Source organism: Ranitomeya imitator, chromosome 5 (genome assembly GCF_032444005.1).
Source record: "Ranitomeya imitator isolate aRanImi1 chromosome 5, aRanImi1.pri, whole genome shotgun sequence".
NCBI lineage: Eukaryota > Metazoa > Chordata > Amphibia > Anura > Dendrobatidae > Ranitomeya > Ranitomeya imitator.
In genome coordinates this window covers 249,890,613-249,917,128 of record NC_091286.1, presented here as the reverse complement: position 1 = coordinate 249,917,128, position 26,516 = coordinate 249,890,613, and the positions used below count along the sequence as shown (strand labels likewise).

General features: G+C 39.4%; 1 protein-coding gene across 2 annotated transcripts in view; it reads left to right on the top strand.

The window, feature by feature from the left end:
- The window catches only part of LAMA2 (laminin subunit alpha 2), a 1,496,617-nt gene that overhangs the window by 357,389 nt on the left and 1,112,712 nt on the right, over positions 1-26,516 (top strand). For both annotated transcript variants that reach the window (XM_069726054.1, XM_069726053.1), the window contains exons 4-5: positions 2,250-2,492; positions 17,164-17,343. In XM_069726054.1, the coding sequence (XP_069582155.1) occupies positions 2,250-2,492; positions 17,164-17,343 (423 nt within the window). The remainder of the gene's footprint in view (positions 1-2,249; positions 2,493-17,163; positions 17,344-26,516) is intronic.

Below are 26,516 nucleotides of genomic sequence, written 5' to 3'. Positions count from 1 at the left end.
TTTTTTAAACACTGGTGAACTATACTATATTTTTTTGGCTGCTGATACGGGTCCATGAGGTTTGTTGAAGTGACAAAGAAAAATAGCACCAAAAAACATGTTGCATACCTTAGCATGATCAGTGGACCACCAGATTCTAGATTCTAGGCTCTATGACCACAGGTGCTGCATCTAAAACGAGCACTGTCATAGAAATCCAACCGAGAAGAATGAAAAAGATGGCACTCAAATAAAAGATTCTTCGTTATTGAGGGTAATTTGTACATGGATGCATGGGATCGGGTACAGCAGTGGACACTGCTGTACCTACTTCCCTGCATCCATGTACTAATTACCCCCAATAAAGAAGAGTATTTTATTTGATCATGGTGTGCCATCTTTTTCATTCTTCTCTGTTGAGTCCATGGAGTTTTCCTCATCTCAAGAATGAGAAGCATGACAATATTTGTATACAGGTTGGAATAAATTAATTTTTAAATAGGATACTATATACCTGTGATGCTGAATTTATATTAGCCAACAAAGACATAAAGAAGTCATTTCTCAATCCTTTTTAATAAGGGTTAATTATCTTCCTTTTGAATCCATTATGAGATTGATGAGCTCAAATATCTACCATATTTCAAAAGTTTTACCTTTTCCTATAGGATTTATGTTCAAATACTGTGTGATATATGGTAAAAAACACAATCATGTTACATGTGCTTCCTGGTATAAGTGAGAGATCAGATAAAAGATGTCACACAGGAGTAATACTCACACTAAAGTGTTGTACTGTGGGAAGGGAAGAGCGGATCAGTGGAAGTTTGGGTTTTGGTCCCCAACCCAAACTTTAGTCCAAAGTTCGGTTCAGGTACCAGCATTGTACCAGAAATTGAACCAGAGCCCTAACCCCATTTAAAAAAAACAGAGACCTAGATTTTGGACCTGGAAAAAAATGTTCTTTCTCTGTCTGCAACTGACTTTCCCTGTAACTCCAAACATTCCATCAGATTTCCGAGAGAAGTTTGTGTTCAGCATTTAGCACCGGACACTAACTGTCCGATATGAACCCCAAACTTTTACATTGGACTTCGCTCATGTTTAACTGTGGGAATAATACCAAAAAAATAAATATCACCATTCATTACTGTTATTACATTGCCCTAAGTGCCATAGATATCCATGCCATAATAAGAAAGGGCACTGGAATAGGCCAGCAAATGCAAAAAGGACCTTCAGTGGCCAAAGAACTGAATGATCATTGCTCCACTGATGCTTTATTGCACCAGTAGCCCCAAAAAAATTTACATGGAAAATTGCATTCAATTGATCCTATACTCACTCAAAGCATGCAAGATGTTTCAACTATAAGAGACAGAGGAAAAACACAGCTCATCCAGGCTCTAGGCATCAGAAGCATGGAATCCAAGGAACCACTTGAACAATAGGCAAGGTAGAAAAAAAATCCAAATTGTGACAAAGGACGCATGGTGCATTCGAAACACGTTGCCATATATCATGGATTGATGTATCATGATGGATTACCTTTTTGAATAAATACTGGAATTTTTGTGAAGCTGAATGTTTCAACTATGACTGACCTGTATCCTCATCAAGTCAGTCAATGATAATAAGTTTAAATTTAAAAATAAAGCTAGTATACATCAGCCTTACATAAAGTCAGTGAATGATAATAGGTTAAATAAAAAATAAAGTCAGAAAGGCCTCATTAGTCCAATATTAATATAAAAATATGTATGGTTATTAAAAACCAAAGCAAATCATTAGAATACATATACATACTGGACAGACAAGGTATTTCTGGTTTTATGGGGTTTATAAACCTATTAGCACACATTGATTTTGTGTATGAAGACTACTTGTCATGGATGAAAGGCATTGCTTTGGTAAAAGATCTATTATATTCAATTTTCCATGTGGATTTTTTTTTTTTTTTGGGGGGGGAGCGATTATTAATGTAATCCAGCATTAGTGGAGCAACATTTATTCAATACCTCGCCTAATAAAGTTTCATGTTGCATTGAATAAAACTACTGTGGTTTGCAAAATTTAAATGAAGCGCCTTGCTTTAATGTCATGTTTTTGTGAGGTGTGGGAACATTGAAATAGTACACTATAATGTTGTAATTTGTGTCTTTTTGATTAAAATGTGAATACTATATCATAATCAGGTACTAAACCATGGAACTATTTAGTATATATTTCTTGTATCAATGTGTTAAAAAATGTTGTGTTTCTTTCTGCAGGTTTTCCAGATTGCTTATGTTATCGTTAAAGCTGCCAACTCCCCTCGGCCTGGAAACTGGATTTTGGAAAGATCTCTTGATGGTATTACTTACAAACCATGGCAGTACTATGCCATCACGGACAGCGAGTGTTTGACCCGGTATAACATTGTTCCACGACCTGGCATTCCCTCATACGTGCAGGACGACGAAGTTATTTGTACATCTCATTATTCAAAGATTCATCCACTTGAAAATGGAGAGGTAAATTGTGCAATGAAGCAATTGTAAAGATTTGACAGCGCCAAAAGCTGACTTAACCGTGCCCTAACTGACAGCAGCGCACTGCAGGCTGACAGTGCTCTCTGATTGCCTGTAACATAGCAGGGGTGGGGGTTGAATTGGGAAATGCATTTACATTTTCACTAAGTAATGTTTCAGCACAAAGAAGACAGATAAAGAAGCAAAGGTGACAGAAAGATGCACCCTGAAGTTGAAAGTTGAAGAAGAAAATTCATTAAATTATGCATAAATGTCAGTAATGGCAGCAGTGTTTTGTGATTGTTTAATACGCTTGTGCTAAATGTATTTACTTTGCATACTATTGAGACTTGTGTACGCATTTATGTTTCCATGCATTGGAAAAAGTCTCTATGGCCCATTTCTCAGATATAGCTAAAAGTGAAACAGAACTTAAGAGTAGAATAAAGAAGCGAAATGCATTAAAACATCAATAATATGCAAATGTTTGTTAAGTACTACCTAATATTAAAAGTTAAGTTAGATAAAAATGAATGCAAACAGAGTACGGAAGTCAAGATCATAGATATCAGTATACTATGTTTAAAGACGACCCACCAGCTCTCCGGAAATGTCTTATTGCATAATAATATTGTATTAAGAAATTGGCATGTTACCATTTTCATTATTAATAGGGTCTACAGCATTTTACACAGCTATCACTGTACAGAGAGTGTCATAGTGTGCAACCACACAGCTTTCACAAAATGAATGACAACACCATCAATTTGCAACATATTCATACATTTCCAAGTAAAGCAAAAGTAGAACAGCTCCACACAGATGCTTCCGAATTTTTACTCTGTGGGGTATACAAGTGTATTCTTAGCAGATATATCAGGAATGCTATCAGGTCCTCTTTAATCCTTAAATCAATATATAATACAGTTATGTGAAAAACTATTTACCCCTTTCCTGATTTCCTATTCTTTTGCATTATGTTTTTTGAGTTGCCAGAATAGCAGAACCCCAAAAAGTGACCCCATTTTACAAACTGCACCTCTTGACAAATTCATCTAGGGGAGCAGTGATCATATTGACACCACAGGTTTGTCACAGAATTTTATACCTTTGGAACCACAATTTGTACCACAGTTTCTTCTGAACGTGGAAATGCCCCATACGTGGCTGTACATTACTGCTTAGCCATATGGCGAGACTCAGGAGGGACAGAGCGCTAATTGCCTCCAGAAGAGCAGATTTTCCTAGAAAAGTTTTCAGACTCCAGATACAGAGCTCCTAATTGCTAGAAGAGCAGAATCCCCCTTAAGTGACCACATTTTGGAAATTATACCCCTTTGGGAATCTATCTACAGATGTACTGACAATTTTGATTCCATGCATGTTTTCCAGAAACAAGCAGCAGTGCATGTTGCCAATTGAAGATTACAAACTGCCATTGTAGTGACCAGTATGACCAATGTGTTGTAGTGTCCAGTATGTTATGTCCAGCATCCCTATGCTATGCAAACTGTCAGCGCTGCACTGATAGTGTAAGTTGGCGATCATACTCTGGGCATGATCAAGCAACTTTCCTAGCTCTGGCAACCTGGACGTCATCATAATGACATTGGGTCACCAGGGTATTGATCGTGACCCCACGAGATGATGCGGGGTCTCCAATCCAAGGGCAGAGGGGCTGTCATCCCTCTGCCAGCTTCCGAAATGCTTCAATAGAGTTTGATTGCAGGATTTAGGGGATTAATGGTGTGGGATCACTCCTGAAACTTAGTGCCGGGTGTCAGCTGTCAGAATCAGCTGACAACTGGAGGCGATCCCACATGCACTGCTCGTGCGCACGCAAAAAAGCCATGACATATACATACTCTCCACATCAATAATACCCAGTTCACAGGGACATATGGATATGTCTAAGATGGGAAAGGGGTTAAATTGGTCTTGGTTACAGATGAGTGTCATGCAACCTTGGATGGTCCAGATGGATGGAGTTGTGTATGGATGGTGGATGGCTTCTAAGTCCCAAAGAGACTGCAACATCAGCAAAGAGGTGACAAAGTCATGTTTTGGGCCGGAATCATGGGGAGAGTTCTGATAGGTCTTTTTATGGTCTCTGAAGGTGTGGAAGTGACCTCGGAAAAGAATATAGAGGTTCTAACTGACCAGTTTCTTTCATGGTGCTAAAAGAAGAGTCACGGTTAGGGGTGTTTTGGGGTTAGGTTTGTGTTTAGGGTTATAGTTAGGGTTGAGATTAGGTTTAGGGGTGTGTTTGGGTTAGGTTTGTGGTTAGGGTTAGGTGTGTGTTGGGTTTAGGGTTGTGGTTAGGGTTATGGTTAAGGTTGGGATTAGGGTTAGGGATGTGTTGAGATTAGGGTTGGTGTTAGAATTGGGGGTTTCCACTCTTTAGTTACATCAGGGGGTCTCCAAACGCGACATGGCGCCACCATTGATTCCAGACAATTTTGCATTCAAAAAGACAAAAGGTGCTCCCACCCTTCTAAGCCCTGCTATGCACCCAAACAGTGGCTTTTCCCCACATACAGGGTATCAGGAGAAATTGCACAACAAATTTTGTTGTTACCCTTGTGAAAATTAAAAATAATGGTTCCAATGTAAATTTTTTGTGAAAAAAGTAAAATGTTCATTTTTTCCTTCCACATTGCTTTAGTTGTCGTGAAGCACCTGAAGGGTGAATAAACATTTTGAATGTGGTCTTGCGCACCTTGAGGGGTGCTGTTTTTAGAATGGTGTCACTTTTTGGTAGTTTCTGTTATATTGATCCCCCAAAGTCACATCAAATGTGAGGTGGTGCCTAAAAAAAATGGTTTTGCAAATGTTGTTGGAAAAATGAGAAATCGCTTGTCAACTTTTAACCCTTAACTTCCTAACAAAAATAAATGTGTCCAAAATTGTGTTGATATATATATATATATATATATATATATATATATATATATATATATATATATATATATATATATATAATATGTTAATGTACAATGATACAGAGTATTTAAGCAGTGAACTGAAACCTGTCTCAATTAGTTTGTTTAGTGATCTCAAGAGGTCATTGTACAATCTCACAGCAAAGTTTCTTTCCTGGCTTTTTAATACATAAATCAGACTTAAGCCTAAATAATACAATAGCTATTCTAACAAAACTGCCACGAAATAATGCAGATGAAATGAAGTAAGATTGCAATATTATATAATATTTCCTGTATTTTGAATTTCGAGCTCTGTCTCAGTGACACGATGGTGACATGCTGCCATCGTACCAGAGCAATAATGCCTCAATAACAGATGGGGAGCCCAATCTGTTAACGAATAGGTAATTATGGCATAGTCAGATTATCACAACATCAATTTTAGAAAACATGATGTAGATACTTAAAGAATACATCTAGTTCTACTCACACAAATGACACAACCCATAAATAATTCAGATAAGTATTTTCAGCCTCATCACTTCGGTGAATATAATTTCTTTTGTCACTGTACTTGAACTATGCTGCGGTGTGCTAAAATAACACAGCACACATATATTCATATAGCCTAAAAAGCACGCAGAATGATGTAAAATCAATGGACTTGATGCATTCAGTTCATGACAATGAATACATTAAAGCCCTGTCATGTTGTTTGGAGAACATGCTACGGATTCCTTCTCTATTATTTATCTTACCATTGTGATCTAGCTATAGATATTCATCCATGAGTTTCCCTTGAGTATTTTGAAAACGTAAAAATTATTTTACCATTCAAGTTACAATTTTCCTTAAAGACCAGATATAATTTGGACTTGATGACCAAACATCTTTTATTGTGTTAGAAGATTCATATGTTTTTACTTTTTATAAACATAGCTTTTGTAGATCTTGTGTTAGGGCTTGCGGAACGCACCGAGTAAATATAGATGTTTTTATTGTTATTGGTGCGTTCGCAGCCCGGGGTCCACCGTGCAGGAGTACCTGCTGCTAGCAAATGGCGGCACTATATGGCGGTATGGACTAACTCAGTTAATTCACCGAGTAGCCGTGAAAGCAAAGCACTGTGCCCTGTTAGACTTCACAGAGGTACAGGCTAACTGCCCAAACAGAGAGAAGTCAGTGGTCACGCATGCAGACAAAACTCCTCACCGGAGGTGCCAGCATTCTAGGGGCTTATTTCAGCCAGGTCCCTGAATACATACAAACACAATCTCCTCGCCGGAGGTACCAGCATTCTAGGGGCTTATTTCAGCCGGGTCCCTGAACACACTCTTACGTGACCAGACTGGCGCAAAGCACATAACATAGAACAATACTAGCGCAAGGCCGTGCGGCCATGGGAGCCTTAAATAGTTGCAGCACGTACAGAACCTTCCTAGAAGGACCAATGAGAAGCTGCCACAGAGCGTGAGCACCTACAGGACCTTCCTGAAAGGACCAATAGCCTTGGGTGCAGAAACTGATCATGTGACCCTCGATCTCCACTGAGAGATCTTACTCTGGGCATGATCAGAACGAGAAAAGCAGGACTTAGTCCCAAAAAGCGTCTGCTCACCGCTGCCCAGCACTGACTCCAATGGCAGAAGCAGGAAAAGCAGCAGAAACTCTTTGTACAGAGTCAGACGTCTCCGCTGAGCAGGCTCCACTGCAGCAGGAGAAGAATGGGAGACCGCAGTGGAGATGGCCCGAGATTCCCCCTGTGCAGAGGTGGGAACTTGACCCCTAACACCTTGTTATTGCAGATGAGTTGTATTTGTCAGTGGAACCATTTAGGATGCATGGGGAGAAATGGAGAAAAACAGCAAATCTGTGCTTTAAAAGTCCAATAGTTCTTCTTTCTAAGTCCTATCATGTAGACAAACAGTAGTTTTCAACAACATATGGGGCAATGCATTCAGTAGAAATTACGCAGCAAATTAAGTGCCACATATGACCAAATATGAAATACCTTAATACTCATGAAAAATTGCTTTACAAATTGTAGAGTCCATTTTCTCCTGTTACTACTTATGAAAAATGTATAATTTGGGGCTAAAGTGACATTTCAGTGGAAAAATATATATTTTTTGGTTTAACAGCTAAAAGCTATAAAATTTGGGAAGCACTTGTTCGTTCACAATGCTCACTGCATTTTTAGATCTTTACACCTCAGAGACTATACAAATATGACATGATGCCAACAACTTATGCCAGCCAAAATATCACTCCAAAGGACAATGGAGCTCTTACCTATCATTCTGAACCAATGCAAACATTAGTTTCTGAACACATAATACTGAATTCCGAAGATAATTTTTTTTTTAATGTTACAGCATCATAACATTCCGTGAAACACCTATGTGTTCAAAATGCTGAAAACACCTTCCATGAAAGAGGTTTATCTGTAGTCACTTTTCAGAGGTTTCTGCTGTTTTAGCATCTCAGGTGCTCTTCTACATTGATATGGGATCTGTGGTGCTGACTTTCCACCTCATCCCCACAGCATAGTCCCCAGCGTTCTCCTGCTTCCCTGTCACTCCCCTGCCTGCGTGTGCATGTGAAAGTCCAGCAGCACGACTACTATACGCATGCCCGCACTTCCCCATTCTTATAGGGGCAGTGTGCATTTTGCTAAATACCCTCAGCTTGTTGCTGAGTGGTACTTAGCATAAGTAGTACAACTGCAAGATGGCTCCCAGCTAATAGCTGGGAGGCATCTTGTGTAAAAGCCTCCCTCTCTCCTAGGGAGTCACCAAGCAACGTATTAAATCAATAGTTAGTAAGGTGCACTTCTAGTGAGTTTTGGGGTCCCATGGTCCTTGTGTGACCAGAGCCTGTACATTATCCCTTGAACTTGGTGTGGTCAATAGTTATTAAGGTTGAAGGAAGACTTTAAGTCCATATAGTTCAACCCATAGCCTAACCTAACATGCCCTGTGTCTATAGTCCACGGGACCCAGTGTGGACAAACCTAGGTCCATAGTCCTCTGGTCCCATGTCCGCCAGCAACTGAACCTCATTCTCTGGTCCCAGAGTGACTAGTGCCTGAACCTCATCCCTGAGTGACCATTGCCTGAACCATGTCCCCTGGTCCTGAAGCAGCCAGGGCCTGAACATTGTCCCCTGTTCCCAGAGCAGTCAGTCCTGTTCTCAAAATCCCCTGGTCCCAGTGTGGCTAGTGCATGAACACTATTTCTTGGTCCATGAGTGGCCTATCCCTGATTTATGAATCTTAGTCCAGCTTGTCTAACCCCTTAGTGACCACCAATATGTCTTTTTACTATCATGCATTATAAGAAACTAACATCCCCCCAACAGCTGACAATCCTGTATCTGACATGGTGCTAACTATAGTTGTTTAACCCCTTAAATGCTGCTGTGAATAATGACTACAGTATATAGATGGTTAACAGAATATTATTACTCCTTCTTCAAGCCCATCGGCATCCTGAGATCTTCATCATGTGGTCCTGATGCTTGCCATGGCAATTCATGGCTAAATAATGGCCTTAAAGTCTGCCAGCTAAAGTGGCCTGTTCAGAAGTTAAAAACATTTAGATAGTAAAAATCAATTTTATCATCCCTGTTATGCCACTTTGCATTAATTCCTGAAAAGCACCTTGAAGGTTAATAAACTACCTGAAAGCAATTTTGAATATGTTGAGAGTTGCCGTTTTTAAAATGGATCACTTTTGGGGGTTTCCAATATATAGGACCCCCAAAATCACTTCAAAACTTAATAGGTTCCAAAAAAAATAAGTTTTGGACATTTCCTTGCAAAAGTGAAAAATGAATGCTACATTTTCAAACCTTTTAAATTGCTAACAAAATAAAACAACATTTTACAAATGGTGCTCTTGTAAAGCAGACATGAGTGAAATGTTTTTTATTAGTATTTTTGTATGGTATAACTGTCTGGGTTAAAGGGATAATCGCTCAAAGTTTGAAAATTACAAATTTTTTATACATTTTTGAAAAATTTCTGATGTATGTATAAATAAATGCAGAAAATATTGACATCAATTTACCATTATCATAAAGTGCAACATGTCATGATTCATGAAGAAAACAATCTAAAAATCAATTAGATATGTTGAAGCATTCCAGAGTTATTACCACATAAAGTGACACTTGTCAGATTTCAAAAAATTTTCTTGGTCACTAAGGGGCTAAAGTAAGCATTAAATTAGTGTCAGGATACCTGTAGCTGCAGTGCTGGGCTCAGGGCAGGAGTGGTACCTGGTGTATTCCTTCCGCACAAGCCTGACCTCACCACTAAAGGCTCAAGTGAAAACAAAGGTAGCCGATTAGTTACACCCCTGCCTGGCTAGGCCCAGCCCTGTGGCACAGTTTTTCCACAAATTCACAAGCGCCACTGTTGGGGTGCAACAGCATCCACAACCTATTTCGGTCAAAATTGCACTACATAAATTTCAATAAATTATGGGGTATCACTTTATTCAGGAGACATTGTGCAACAAATTATGTGTGCTTTTTTCTACTACCTCTTGCAAAAATGAAAAATGTAGAGATAATGTGATATTTTAATGGAAAAAATGTTTGATTTCATTTCCAATGCCCAATGTTACAGTGGAAAAAAAATTCTACTAGACATTTCAATTTTGTTATTTCACTTTGGATTAATTACTTTGAAGTGCCTTAAGGGTTATCAAACTGACTGAATGTAGTTTTAAATTCTTTCAGGGGTGTGTTAGGGCTAGCGGAACTCACCGAGTAATGAGAGATAGATACGAGGTGCGTTCGCAGCCCAGGGTACACCGGGCAGAGATACCTGCTGCTAAGTAATGGTGGATGGACACTGAGCTCACACATGGGTTAACCTCACCCCGTGTGAAATGTAAGCAACCTCTGCTGCTTCACAGAGTCGCGCTGCACACATAAAACTATTACCCTAACTAGGGTTGTGCTTGCTCTGGAACTTTTCTGTGCTAACCGCATACATGATGGAAACAGATGCAAAGCCAAGGCTAATTGCCCCCACTGACGCTAGCTGCCTTCTGTACAGCCCCAGAGCTAAACAGACTCTCCATATATGACTGAGTGGTAGAGTATCCACTGGCAACAGCCAAACACAATTGATACTAGCGCATGGCTGTGCAGCCATGCAAACCTTTTATAGTTGTAGCTTCTTCAGGACCTTCCCAGTGGACCAATAGGAGCTGCAACAGGACCTGAGCATGTGACCCCCAACCTCCAGTGAGAGGTCTTCCCTTGGGCATACTCAGAAGGAGAAAAGCAGGACTTAGTACCAGAAGCGTCTGCTCGCCGCTGACCAGTACTGGCTACAATGGCTGAACCTGTAAGGGTAGCAGTAACCAAGTGCACAATATCTGCCTGAGCCAGACGCTGGGACTGACATCTCCACTGAGCAGGCAGAAGAATGGGAGACCACAGCGGAGGTGGTTCAAGATTCCCCTGTGCAGTGGCGGGAACTCAAGACCTAACAGGTTGTAGCTTTTAAATGAGGGTCATGTTTGTGGTTTTATGACATATAAGCTCCTCAAAAACAATTCAAATGTATAGTTGTCCCTGAAAAAAATTTGTTGCAAAAATAAAAAATTGCAGCTAAGTCTTTTATAGGGATGAACAAGCACTAAAATGCTTGGATGCTCGTTACTTGAATCAAGTAATTCCTACTGCTAGGGTGCTCATTTCGAGTAATGAGGATAATAGGAGTCAATGGGAAATCCAGGCATTTTTGCGCCAGACACTACAAGGAGGTCTGGATGGCAGTGAAAATGTTGAAATGGATGGAAAAAGTTCTGAATGGAAGGAGAACAACGTAAAAAAGACCCCTGAAAACATCTGACTCCCAGATCGTTGCTGAGAACTTTAAGGACTGACATTACAACATTCCAAGTTGATGGGAAATCAGAGTTTACAGGAAGAAAAATGTTAAACAATTTCTCCTTTATAATGACTTGTACGTAAGGCAAAATTTTAAAATTATTTATAAAGAGAAAGCAAATTGCCTCTTCAGAGAGGAAGAGACTAGAACTCTAGTGACACCTATAGGAGGTAGCAATCCTAAAAGTTAATATCGACTCTCTAGCAAGCATTGTCACATGACTTGGGATAAAAACCAAAACAAAAATCTTAATTTGCAGACACTATGCTTCAATGTATTGCCCCTCGTCAGTGCAAAGTGTGAGTCACTCTCCGCAAAGAGAAACATTACCCCTTAGATCCAGGTGAGACACCTCTGACCTAGCCAATCCAGATCTCCCTCTTTGCAGAGACGAGGGGCAGTACCCGGTAGCACATTGTCTGCTAATTGAGATTGTTGAAAGTTGGGATTTTGCTCATCCACACACCCTTGAAGGCACCAAATGGAGTGCCTCATAAAAAATTAAAGTGTAGCTGTGGCACTTCTACAGTCATAAAGGCATTGTATTAGACAAAAATTATAAAGAGAGAAATCCATAGACCCTTCAAGGAAACAACTTTGGGGCCTCATTCAAACATCTTGAATGTGTAGTTGATGTACTTCTATTACTCATAATGCCTTTGCAGAAAGTGCAAAGCCAAGAACAAATGATAAGGAGGGTAATACAATAATCCATAGACCATTGAAGGCAACAACTTGCAGGCTTCATTCAACTATTTTGAGTGTAGTTAATATATTCCTACACTCATAAAAGCTTTGTACAAAGTGCAAAGCCAAGAGATCATGATAAGGAGGATAATACAGTAAGTATTTTCAGGCATCTTCTGTTTTGTATTTTTTAAACACAATTCCCTCCTTCCAAAAAACTCCAAAAATGCTAGCACACTACCAAAAACAATACCTGCAGCAGAATTAGAGTGGTGTGTACATAAAGTTTTTTTCACATTGTTAGCTCACGCAAATACTGCAGCCAATCAGTGCTGGCTTTTACTCTAGCTACCTTCGGATGAATCGGAGATCAAGAGGAAGTCAGAGCTGCCGCTGGTCTCTCACTTCCACTTGCTGTTAAGTTTATCCAAAGGCAGGAGAATAACATCAGCACTGATTGGCGCTGATATAACAATGTGACCTGAGCCCCATTAGAGTGAGTACCAACACCGCTTGAATGGCACCAGCACAGAAGGTGAATATAACGCCGGCCTTACACTAGCGTGTTTTATGGACATAAGAGAGGTTGTGAAAATAAGGATTGCATACGGTACAATGCTTCTCTATGGTCAAGCTCCTATCTGCCGTATTTTACTGATCCGTATCATACGGTCTTCTACGGCCGTAGAAAATCGCAGCATACTGTGTTTGTCACCGTATTGCGCAAAAAATACGCCAATGAAAGTCTATGGGGCGAGAAAAATAAGGATTACACACGGACCAGCAGTGTGACTTGCGAGAAATACACAGCGATGTTAGAGAGAAAAGCGGGCAATTCAGTGGGGTGTACAGTAAAATCACACTGACAGCTTACAATTGAATAGGTAGAATAAATGTGTACACATAGAATAGGTATATATATATATATATATATATATATATGTCATTGAGACACATACATGTATATATATTAATATTTCATACAGCGCTAGATAGCTTTAAAACCGGTAATTCAATTGCCGGCTTTTGCGATCTCCTTCCTAAACCCGACATGATATGAGACATGGTTTACATACAGTAAACCATCTCATATCCCCATTTTTTTGCATATTCTACACTACTTATGTTAGTAGTGTATATGTGCAAAATTTGGGCACTCTAGCTATTAAATTAAAGGGTTAAATGGCGGAAAAAATTGGTGTGGGCTCCCGCGCAATTTTCCCCCCTAGAGTAGTAAAGCCAGTGACTGAGGGCAGATATTAATAGCCTGGAGAGGGTCAATGGTTATTGGCTCCCCCGGCTAAAAACATCTGCCCCCAGCCACCCCAGAAAAGGCACATCTGGAAGATGCGCCTATTCTGGCACTTGGCCACTCTCTTCCCATTCCCGTGTAGCGGTGGGATATGGGGTAATGAAGGGTTAATGTCACCGGGCGGCACGGTGGCTCAGCGGTTAGCACTGTAGCCTTGCAGCGCTGGAGTCCTGGGTTCGAACCCCACCAAGGACAACATCTGCAAAGAGTTTGTATGTTCTCTCCGTGTTTGCATGGGTTTCCTCCAGGCACTCCGGTTTCCTCCCACATTCCAAAGACATACTGATAGGGAATTTAGATTGTGAGCCCCATCGGGGACAGTGATGATAATGTGTGCAAACTGTAAAGCGCTGCGGAATATGTTAGCGCTATATAAAAATAAAGATTATTATTATTATTATTATTACCTTGCTATTGTAAGGTGACATTAAGCCAGATTAATAATGGAGAGGCGTCAATTATGACACCTATCTATTATTAATCCAATAGTATGAAATGGTTAAAAAACACACACAAATTATTACAAAGTCTTTTGATAAAATAAAGACACAGGTTGTTGTAATATTTTATTAGACTCTTAATCCACCTGAAGACCCTCGCTCTGTAACAAAGAAAAAATAAAAAAAACAACAATATCTCATACCTTCCGATGATCTGTCACGTCCCACGATGTAAATCCATCTGAAGGGGTTAAATTATTTTACACCCAGGAGCTCTGCTAATTCATCTGTGCTCCTGGCTGTAAAACCCCAGCAAATGAATGGAAAGTAGGTCAATGACCTGTAGTTACCTTCATTCGCGGTGATGCGCCCTCTGCTGGTTGTCCTCATATGACCTCGAGGCTGAGAAAATATTCTGAAAAGTTTACAACAACCTGTGTCTTTATTTCATTAAAAAACTTTGTAATAATGTGTATGTGTGTTTTTTAACCATTTCAGACAATTGGATTAATAATGGATAGGTGTCATAATTGACGCCTCTCCAATATTAATCTGGCTTAATGTCACCTTACAATAGCAAGGTGACATTAACCCTTCATTACCCCATATCCCACCGCTACACGGGAATGGGAAGAGAGTGGCCAAGTGCCAGAATAGGTGCATCTTCCAGATGTGCCTTTTCTGGGGTGGCTGGGGGCAGATGTTTTTAGCCAGGGGGGGCAATAACCATGGACCCTCTCCAGGCTATTAATATCTGCCCTCAGTCACTGGCTTTACTACTCTGGCGGAGAAAATTGCGCGGGAGCCCACGCCAATTTTTTCCGCCATTTAACCCTTTAATTTAATAGCTAGAGCGCCCAAATATTGCACATAGACACTACTAACATTAGTAGTGTGGAATATGCAAAAACATGGGGATATGAGATGGCTTACTGTATGTAAACCATGTCTCATATCATGTCGGGTTTAGGAAGGAGATCGCAAAAGCCGGCAATTGAATTACCGGCTTTAAAGCTATCTCGCGCTGAATGAAATATTAATATATATATATATATATGTCTCACTGACATACATATATATATATATATATATATAGACAGTATATATGATGTTACGATTTTTTGAGGACATGGATCCATTGTATGTCCGTATGTCAGTTTTGCAAGCCTGTGAGAAAATCTTGCAGTACGGATGCCATACGGATTACATACGGAGGATGCCATGCGCAAAATATGCTGACACACCCTGCCTACGGAGGAGATACGGACCACTATTTTGGGGACTTTTCTGCGTATTACGGCCGTAAATTATGGACCGTATTTTTATACGCTGAGTGTGACGCCGGCCTTAGTGTTGTTATATTACTCAGGGCAAACATGTTGATTGTGAAAGGGTTGTCCAAATAGTGGACAACCTGTTTAATTGTAAAAGATTCTCCCAAAAATAAAAGGTGAACTGTTTCTCATACTTCATTTTATGCAACAGCAAATAAAGCAATTTTTTGAAACAGAAAAGTAATCAGATACATCCATGTAAAATGTTTGTATCAATGCAGTAAACGTTTTTTGTATAAAAGTTACTCTTAATGGGTATCTCTAGTTTAATTCAGAGACACCATATTAACTGATTTATATGAAGGAAACTGAGAACTCAAACAGTCCCATATATTCAATTGTGTGCACTGTTTATTGCAACACAAATATGTGATCCGAACACATTCATAGCATTTTTGGCCAGCAGAATTTCGTGTTTTATATTTCAATTTTATAGGCTTAAATATCATAAAATTATCTGCTGTTTTAGTCATAAAGGACAGATGCAGTGATTTCTAACGGTGCACAAAAATGAAGCTGAAAACTATTGCAATTTGTCATTCCAACGTGCATTTAGAAGAGAGAGGTGACACAGGCAAGTAGCGGAATAATGTTGAACAGAGGTCCCATTAAGAACTGAGCTGAAGGGTATAGTTGTCAATGACACAACAATATTTGCTAAACAGTTCATTAGGCTGACATTTCCCCAAACTCATAGGGGAATGAAAGCGTTAGGAATAGTGCGACAAGCATAGTCTATGACATTTTACCAGAAATTTAAAACATGGCATTTGAAACAGATCTGTACTCATTAACAATGCTCTAGAAACTAGCTCACATTGTTTCCTTTAATTTATTGAAGCAGTAAGCCATCTATTAGTTGTAGTATCTGTGATACGAGAAGAAAAATGTAGGATGCTATTTTCCTGGAACGTTTGTGGATGTTGCTATTATGCCATAGAACAATGTAATGTTTGTGTATCATTCTTCCTTGTTAACAATTGAGAATAAAATTGCTAAAACTAAACAATATTGTCAAGGAAACAAGAAAAAAAATATATGAAATTTCTATTACAGTTTATGACATCAAGGTTGTATAATCTGCTATCTAAATAATAACATTGATTTGAGTTTCACATATTATTGTGACAATTCTTTAAATGGTGTGGGCTTGGGCTTCCCAGAAAAAAATAATTATTAGAACTGTCCTGCTTTTCAGGAATTTTGAGTCCATTTTAATAGTCCCAATAGAAGATCCTCTGATGTTCTGATTGTCCAGCCTAATGTTGTAATTAGTGAGCTAACATGATACTATTCATACTTTTTCAGTTCTGCCGCCAATGCTGATCTTGATGACATTGACACGGATTTACTACAAATTAATTAATTTGCTTATGAAATAATTGCTTATTACTGTAACTCCATTAAACTGTGACTCAAATTAAACATGAGTTTAGTATATGCCACATTCTATATTTATTGAAAGCTTTTAGACAACTTTGTGGCTGACTTAACATCTTTTGACAAGTGTTTAGAAAAGGTGGTACGAGTAAGTATCTAATGGAGTTTATAAAATACACAACTAATACTGTGATTCATAGTGTTTTTTTGCTCAAGTTTAAAAATTGTGACAGTTCTAGGATGCATTTTTTTTGTAGAAGAAGCTTAAAAAACCTTGTATGCAAAAAATCTGATGAAACGCCAAAAGCAAAAACTGTCAAATTGACCAAATACTGATGAAAACAGAAGTTATTTTGTGTATGAAAAAAAAAAGATGTCTGAATGAGCTTTTACTTCTATACATGATCTCCATAGTCGTTTAAATTAGATAACCTTTAGTTTATCATCATATCCATGGAGCTTCTGAATAGAAGCAATATTACAAATGAAAAATGCTTATTCTTGTTCATGCTTTTCAAACAATCTAGAAGAGCACAAATTATGGTTTCTCAAATGTGTCTTTTATGTGGTCATAGTAACACTTAAGAGTCAGTGTAAGAAATCTATCTCATGCAGCATATTATCATTTTTGTGTTTTGGAATTTTAATGTCACCATATTAACACACAAGTTTTTTTTTTTTATTAGATTCACACTTCACTAATTAATGGAAGACCAAGTGCTGATGATCCCTCTCCAGCTCTCTTGGAATTTACATCTGCACGCTTCATTCAACTGAGACTACAGAGGATACGCACCTTAAATGCCGACTTAATGATGTTAGCCTACAGTGATCCAAAAGATATAGATCCAATTGTCACCAGAAGGGTATGTTACACTTATGTGCATAGTTCCTTTCTGAAGCTCCCAGTATTGTTATAGATACTATGAAGCTGGTATACTGGGTTGTACTACTGTGAAACACATGTTGCATAAATGTGAAGAAAGGCAACACTAAAAGTAGCATGTAAAAAACACACACACACATACATACTTTTAATACTATAATAGTTCCAGAAGCATCTAAAAACATATCAAAATGTAAATGCCATCCACATATTTGCTATCATTTTAAGGTTTTATGCAGCATTTATTTTTTTGTGGATCTGTGCTATCCATGTTTTCATAGATAGAATAATTTGGGTGCATTTTGTATGGGTATATTCACGTCTGTGTTTTTTTTTTTTTAAAAACTGTCCATGAAAAAAACAAAACCAGAGAGATATCTATTGCTTATGAGAATTGAAGATCAAGCTCACCCATTAAAATTAATGGGCCCTATAAAAAATAGACAGCATATGGATTAAGTCACTATCAGGTAGCTCAGCATAGGTATAGCTGGGACTTCAATAGGGAGACAAACACAGATGCTCTCTGGCTCCAGGCTCAGTGGTGACAGCCATTGCTCTAACCCGGTCTGGATAGCTGTATACAACTCTTGATCTGTGTGACTGCAGTCTCTAAGTCATATTAATTTGAACTCTGCCTGATTGTGGTGAGCTGTGACTGTCCAGTACGGAGGTGGACTGGATTCTATTTTCAGTATTGGAACACATGTCTGATTAAGAGAGAGGTTGAGGGCACAGGTGGAGGAAGTGTTAGATACAGAGGATTGTACCACAATCCTTGGGGATTCAAAAACTTGTGGAACAGTTCCTTGACCGCCTGCCCCAACAGCCACCAGAGTCACCCAGTGCCCAGTCAGTGAGATGTAACATCCCTGCCATACAGTTTTTGCACAGTCCAGTTAAATGCTGGAAGATCGATTTCACACAGGACAGGATTCTATCTAGTTAATTGACAAGTTCACTTTCAGCAGCAGCACTAGCACAGAAGCGACCTCTCTGCATTGTGACACTGAGAAAATGGAGCCAGCAAAACAAGATATATGGCTATGGACATGTGACTTTGGCAGTCAATCACAGAAGACCTTGTGTCATGATGTTGTGGATGGTTTACTTTGGTCATAGCCAAAGTAAAAACAAAAGCATTAGAGGAAACGCATTGATTTACCAAACTGTGACCGAATTTTGCTGACTATGAGTAAAAATGCTCGTGAAACTAAACACAAATCTGAATGTGCTACGTTCATGCCGAATTCGAAATTGGCGAATATTTTCTGAAGAAGTTCGCTCATCTCTATTCCCAATAACAGTAATTTTGATTAGAGTTGCCCAAACGTTTACATATGACTGTATTAGGTTAGGTTCCCAGGAAATAAAGTTGCCTGATCTGTGGCTGTTGGGCACACATGAATTGACCAATTTAAGTATCTTCGTTTTTAACTCTCTTTCTATAGCAGTAAGGCAATTCCAATTTCATATATTCAATATTTGCATACTATGGCATTACAGAATGCAGCTTTAATTTGTAAGTTACATATAGAGTGTCTCTCTTAGCTTGCACCTGTTCACATTTGTCTTTCTGTTTGGAACTGATGGTCTGTCTTTTAAAATGTATATATTACTAGCCACCAGTGGAGAGAATGTGTGCACTGTTTGAATATAACCAACAAATGCGACAGTATAGAGCTCAATAAATACAATGCTTGACTGCTGCAGCCAGTGATTGGCACATAACAACTCCAGACAATGGAAACAGATATTGGCATAGAACCATGACCTCACAAACTCAAATGGGATTCAATGCATGCACACTTTATAGGATCACATGGGTCATGATGTACATCATTAACTTAGTGAACATAAGACCCATCTAAAAATGTAATTAGAAGAAATAAGATAGAAGAGCTAATCATTTGAGGAGAGGTGATTATAAGAATTTTAACCCCATCCAGGCCTCTAATAACATTTTGCTGAACTTGTCCACAGCTAGTTACAAAAAAAAACACATTTATGTGAATTAGAATTTTTTTAAATTGAAGATGAATTCAAGTCTCCTGAAATCAATTTCAAACAAAAACAAATTTGAGTGAATCCGCTGTAATCAAACTTTCGGATAGGCAGAGCTAAAAATTTGGTTCTTCTTGTGACTCTGAGATCTCTCCTTTCGTCTAATCCAATACCTAACTTTATACTATTCTGATCCATATGGTTTAGATACTGATTTATTCGTATATCTACTTGAATATTTAATCTAATTTCCACACATAAAAGACAACATGTATACAGCTCCATTCGCTATACTGGGTATGAGTTCTAATCGTAAATAAGACAGATAGAACTCATACGTAAAGAACTGATGTCTCAATGAGCCCTTATACAGTATTACACTGTAGTTAAATTCCTGTGATTTTTGTGACTTTTATATTGTCTATTTCTTACTGGATATAGGGTCTTACTGGAACCCTATTTAAAGAAACATTGTTTGTATATGTGCTGCAGGTCACTATTCATTATTCTTCTATGGCATTATGCTTTTATGTTTACCGTATATACATGAGTCAATTGTCCCAGAAAGCTGGTGGGGGAGGGGTTGCAGCGGAGCAGCGGGTCACAGAGGCAGGAGCTGGCAGCTAAAGCCTGTACCACTGCTGTGAATATTAATTTCTCTGTAGCGCACAGTGACAGTAGCAGCCTCCGGCTTCCAGCACACATCCTACTCACCTTCCTGCACGCCCTCACTGCATCTCATTTGTTCTTGCGGCTGCAGCATTTCTGGCCGAGTGATCACGTGGCCCACTCATTAAGGTAATGAATATGCACGCCTCACCACTCCCATAGGCATGGAATAAATATTCAAGAGCAAAAGAAAAAAAAAAAAAAAAAAAAGTGGTTAGCACTCACCAAACCCGATGCTGTAAAAAGTCTTTATTTTGACATGGACATGGACGGAGAGAACATGATGTCTGGAGGATGACAGCTGTTTCGCGCTACATGCGCTTCCACAGATCCCGGGACATCATGTTCTCTCCATCCATGTCCATGTCAAAATAAAGACTTTTTACAGCATCGGGTTTGGTGAGTGCTAACCACTTTTTTTTTTTTTCTTTTGCTTTTGTATTACATATCTTTTTGGTGAGCACCCCTTATGCCCATGCATTGAGTAGGAGGTATAAGGGCTGGTACAGCATATTGTAGCACGCCGCTAGGTGATCGCGAATGACAGCAGTGCGGGTATATTTTGTTTCTTCTTTTTTTGGACTTCATGGAATGAATATTCATTACCTTAATGAGCGGGGACATGTGCTCGATCTGCAGGAAGAGCTGCCGGCGAAAGATCGAGATGCCACAAGGCCGCGCAGGAAGGTGAGTAGGATGTTTTTTTTTTTTAATAGGAACCATGCATACAAAGATAGGGAATAAGGAGCCATGCACACAAGGATGGGGATAAGGAGCCATGCATACATTGTCCTTGGATACAAGGACAGGGATGGGAGAGCTATGCATATCAGGATAGGGATTAGGGGACAATGCATACCCGGCTTATACTCGAGTCAATACTTTTACCAAGTTTTTCCTTGTAAGAAGTTTTTCCTCTGCTTATACTCGGTTCGGCTTATACTCGAGTATATACGGTAATTGTTTTTTCTGTGTGTGCCAATTTATATATATATTTACAGGTGCTTCTCACAAAATTAGAATATCATCAAAAGGTTAATTTATTTCAGCCATAATCATCAACATTAACAGAAATAAACACTTGAAATAGATCACTCTGTAATGACTCTATATAATATATGAGTTTCACTTTTTGTATTGAAGAATTGAAATAAATTAACTTTATGATGATATTCTAATTTTGTGAATGTATATTTGTGTGAGAGCAGATTATTTTGTTGGATGTATGGAAAATCTGGATGGGTTGGTTAAAAGAAATACCTACTAAAGCTGCCTGTTTTTTTTATTTTTTTCCACATTGCTTTTGCTGAAACTTTTACTAAACACAAGATAGAATCTCTGACAATCTTTAAAGAAATGGAAAGTCAAAGGTTTCCACTAACTATAGGGCAGCAATTACTACTGTTATGCTTTTGTTCTTTGACAATTTTCCCAGGAAAAGTTACAAAACAAATGAGAACTCTATAAAAAGGAGCTTCCAATGTTTTCTCAGTTTATCCTATAATCATTTGTAAAAAGGATTAAAGAAAAATTTGATACCTACCAATAGCCAAAAAAAAACAGGTTTATAAGAAAACTGTCACTTTATTCATGCTGCCTGACCAATAAATGGCAAATCAGACACTGGCTGTGTTATTGCAGTTGTGTATGCTTCTTTCTAAACGCTTTGGCATGTCAGAGAAAACTTATTTTTAACAATCGACTGGGGATTATATGTCTCAGAAGACTATTCCAAAGCTGGTTCCGCAAAACTCCTCCCTTTCTCTTCACCTAGACTGACAAGATTCTTACAATGTATGTGTTTAGGTAGAGGCCTAGAGATCAACTGTCCCTATGCTGGCTTTTCAAAGTATCTTTTCTCTGAAATGCTGAAACATTTCAAAGTAAAAAATACATGGTTGCAATAATGGAGTCAGTGTCTGATTCATGCTGCTTGTGGTCCGGCCAGCATTATTCAGATAGCAGGTTCCTTTTAAATAAAAATTCCACACTCTGTAACTTGCATATAACAGCCACTATAACATGCAATCTAAAAAGTTTTATCTCTCAATGTTGAGATTAATCGACCCTTAAAATTATAGACTGTTCATGGCTTTGTCAGTGGGCAAACTTATAAAATCAGCAACAATATACCATAAATGTCTGTCGTTCTGTCCCACGCCGTAATCCAAGTCTGTAGGATTAATAGTTTTCAACCTGGATGGTGCCAAGATGCAACCGTTAAGGCTGAGAGCAACGGGGGAATGAAATAATGAGAGCAGAGCCTCAGTGACCGGCAGTGACGTCATCGAGGTTACGTCCGGTCACTGAGGCTGCGTCCCCAGCCGGCCAGAACTGCTGTGACATTGTGAGATCCCCACTAGCACCGTGGGAAAAAGTCAGAGTTCACCACAGTTCATGCACAGTGGCTTCACAGCAGATCACCATGAGAAGTTTCTGAGCTTAAACTGCGGTGAACTCATCACTGAATTTTTCCCACAGTTCTTAGGTCATAGCAGTTTATTTTATTTTAATTTTATTGCAGGAGAATGAGGGTGTCACGCTACTACAATGCAGGTAGGTGCAGCGTCCACTAGATGGCAGTAGAGTGGAAGCAGGACTGTATCTAAACAGAGCTGGTCTGCAGTGCAACAGTGGGGCTATTGCAGCAGCAGATTAGTCAAACTAGCCAGGTAAAATCTTACACTGTAGTGCAGTTCCAAAGGAATAAGCAAACTCACAGACAGAGACAGGCAAGGGAGTCAGTAACGGTCAGGAGCGGATTAGCCAAAAGACAAAAGACAGAAGCAGGTCAGGATACAAGCCAAGTCAAAACCTGGGAGTCACTACACTGAAAGGAAACACAGAGTCAAGATGGGAATATGGGAAACAGAGAAAAGGGTTCAGACAGCAAGGCAGCAGAACAAATCAGAGCAATTAGAGTCAGCTACAGCAGCACTAGGCAAAAACTATAACTGACATTGCCTACAGGAAGCAGCGGCGATAAATAGCCAACCTGAACCCAAACAGAGGCTGAGAAAGGTTAACTATTGACATGACCAGGCCGGGAAAAAGGGAAGACAGGACTCAAAACCTGGTTTGGATCATGACAGAGGTCTTTGGTGGAATTAGGAGTTAGATGAGTATAACTGTGCTTGTTATTTTTAAATAAAATTGAAAACTGTTTCCATGTTACTATAGGATTAGTAACGGATAGGTGCTTTATATACACCTCTCCATTAGTAACCTGTGGGCTTGATGTCACGCAACAATACAAAGGTGACATCAACCCCACAAATAAGAACCCACTTGCCACCGCAAAAGGGCAAGTGGGAAGTGGGGAGCAAAGCACCAAATTGGTGCATCTAATTGATGTGCCTTTTCTGGGTGACTATGGGCTACTATTTTAAGACTGTGGGGGCAATATCCATTTCCCATTAGCAGCCTGAGAATACCAGCCCCCAGCTGTCTGCTTTAACAAGGCTGGCTGTCAAAAATGGGGAGGACCTCATGCCATTTTTTTAAATTATTTATTTAAATAATTAAAAAATATGGCATGGGGACCATTTTATTCTTGTTAACCAGCCTTGCTGAAGCTGACAGCTGAAGTTTTCAGCCCCCAGCTGTGAGATTTTCCTGACTGGTTATCAAAAATACAGAGGAACCCATGCAGGTTTTTTTAATTATTTATTTACAATGCAGGAGTGGCTAATGAAGGCTGGTGTCACACTACCGTAGAATACGGGCCAGTGCTTTGTGAGAAAACATCACATAGCACTTGGCCCAGTGTTAGGGTATGTTCACGCTGGTAATTTTGCTGCGTTTTTTGCTGTATTTTTAATGCTAATTTTCAGTGGCTTTTTACAGTACCAGCAAAGCCTATGAGATTTCAGAAATCTCAAGCACACACACTGTTTTTTTTGTCATCAGGATTTTGTGATTTACAGCGGTTTTTTTTTTACATAGAGCATGCCACTTCTTTCCGCATTTTTGAGGCATTTTTCACCCATTGACTTGAATGTATGGTAAAAGAAATGCTGCAAATATGCAGGTTGACTATTCTTGCAGCGTATGTGCTGCAGAAAAGTCAAGGACAGCAGGATGTGACCACACAGTCAGCTCCACTATATCTAGATGGCAGGCTGCATGATGCATCCATACAGCCTGACATCCTGCAGAGAAGACCCGAACCCAATTCACTTGAATGGGGGCCTGACAATACAGTGTTTGACACACTGTCATATATATGACAGCATGGTAAACACAGCCTCTGATCAGAGGGGAGAAACCATCCTCGCCGCTCAGAGAGCTGCGGGTCCCACGCTGTCAAAAGACAGCGCAAGCACTCAGCTGTGATAAGAGGTTTGAAGTTTACCTCTGTCACTGGTGTCAGCTGATGGGACAACAGCTCCCATCATCTGATACCTGTTGCTGCTAATAAAAGTTAGAGCAGGAGTGGATGATGGGGGTATTCATTATCCACTCCTGCGCTGTAAAAAAAAAGAAAAAAAAGCCTGCATGGGTTCTCCTCTATTTTTGATAACCAGCCAGGCAAAACTCACAGCTGGGGGCTGCAACCCTCAGCTGTCAGCATTAGCAAGGTTGATTATAAAGAATAGAAAGGTCCCCAAGCTGTTTTTAATTATTGAAATAAATAATGGAAAAAATGGGGTGGGGTCCAAAAATGGAGTGGGGAACCCTCAATTGTTGACAACCAGCCTTGTTAAAGCTGACAGCTGGAGGCTGGTATTCTCAGGCTGCTGAGGGGCCATGGATATTGACCCCCAACCTAAAAATAGCAGCCTGCAGCTGCCCAGAAAAGGCATATCTATTAGATGGTTTATTACAGGTGAACGAGAGCTTCGGTTGAATTAGGCGAGGTTGTATGTATGTATAAACATATTTCACATGGTAGGTACCAATAGAAAAAATGAAGTGAAGAAGATAATGATAAAACAATGCATTTATTGAAGAATAATCTAAAAGTGTGTCATACAAATAAAATTAGACATGAAGTGGGGGAAAGGGAAAACCTCCAAATACCAGGGAGGCACACCACAGTACTAAAGAATATAAACAGGGATCCCAAGAAAGCTGCTATTTCAATATATCATATGCGTATTAACAGATTATAGTATCTATTATTATTATGTGTATCAATTGACACAGCTGCTTGGGAGATATCTTGATAACAAAAATAACAATATAGTGCCCAGCGCACAGAAAGGTATACAGGGTACTAGTATATGGGGGAGCCCAGAAAGTTTTAGCGAAAAAGCTATATGTTGATTCTGGGGAGCGATGGATATTGTTGCTATATGCCCAAATAAGTACTCATAACAGCACCTAAATAAGTACTGAAGCTAAAGTGTTAATATATGGTCACCTAAGATATATGGTTACCTGTAATATGTCCAAGTCTGTGCGCACGGGTAAGGTGGAGGATGAAGTGCTGTGGAGGCCCCCCCGCGCCCAACAAGCGCCGTTTCGCTGGATCGCTTATTCCAATCCACGCCCCATTTTGAAGAAGCGATCCAGCGAAACGGCGCTTGTTGGGCGCGGGGGGGCCTCCACAGCACTTCATCCTCCACCTTACCCGTGCGCACAGACTTGGACATATTACAGGTAACCATATATCTTAGGTGACCATATATTAACACTTTAGCTTCAGTACTTATTTAGGTGCTGTTATGAGTACTTATTTGGGCATATAGCAACAATATCCATCGCTCCCCAGAATCAACATATAGCTTTTTCGCTAAAACTTTCTGGGCTCCCCCATATACTAGTACCCTGTATACCTTTCTGTGCGCTGGGCACTATATTGTTATTTTTGTTATCAAGATATCTCCCAAGCAGCTGTGTCAATTGATACACATAATAATAATAGATACTATAATCTGTTAATACGCATATGATATATTGAAATAGCAGCTTTCTTGGGATCCCTGTTTATATTCTTTAGTACTGTGGTGTGCCTCCCTGGTATTTGGAGGTTTTCCGTTCCCCCACTTCATGTCTAATTTTATTTGTATGACACACTTTTAGATTATTCTTCAATAAATGCATTGTTTTATCATTATCTTCTTCACTTCATTTTTTCTATTGGTACCTACCATGTGAAATATGTTTATACGTTGTGGAAGTGACTCAAGCCTCTGATATATTAGGACTATGGTAATAGAGGTTGTATGTATGGTATCATGAAGATTATTAAAGGGGTCTGTGTCATTTTTTCAATTAAAGGACTTTCTTTTTGGTGTGTGCATTTATTCAATGTTACTATGGGGTTAGCAATGAGGCATCCTATTGATGCCTCTCCATTATAATCCTCGGGCTTGATGTCACCTGACAATACAAAGGTGATATCAACTCCGCCAACTATCACCCCACTTGCCACTGCTACAGGGAAAGTGGGAAGAGCGAGGCTAAGTGCCTGAATTGGCACATCTTAGAGATGGGCTTTGTCTAGGGCAGCTGAAAGCTGATGTTTTTAGCCTG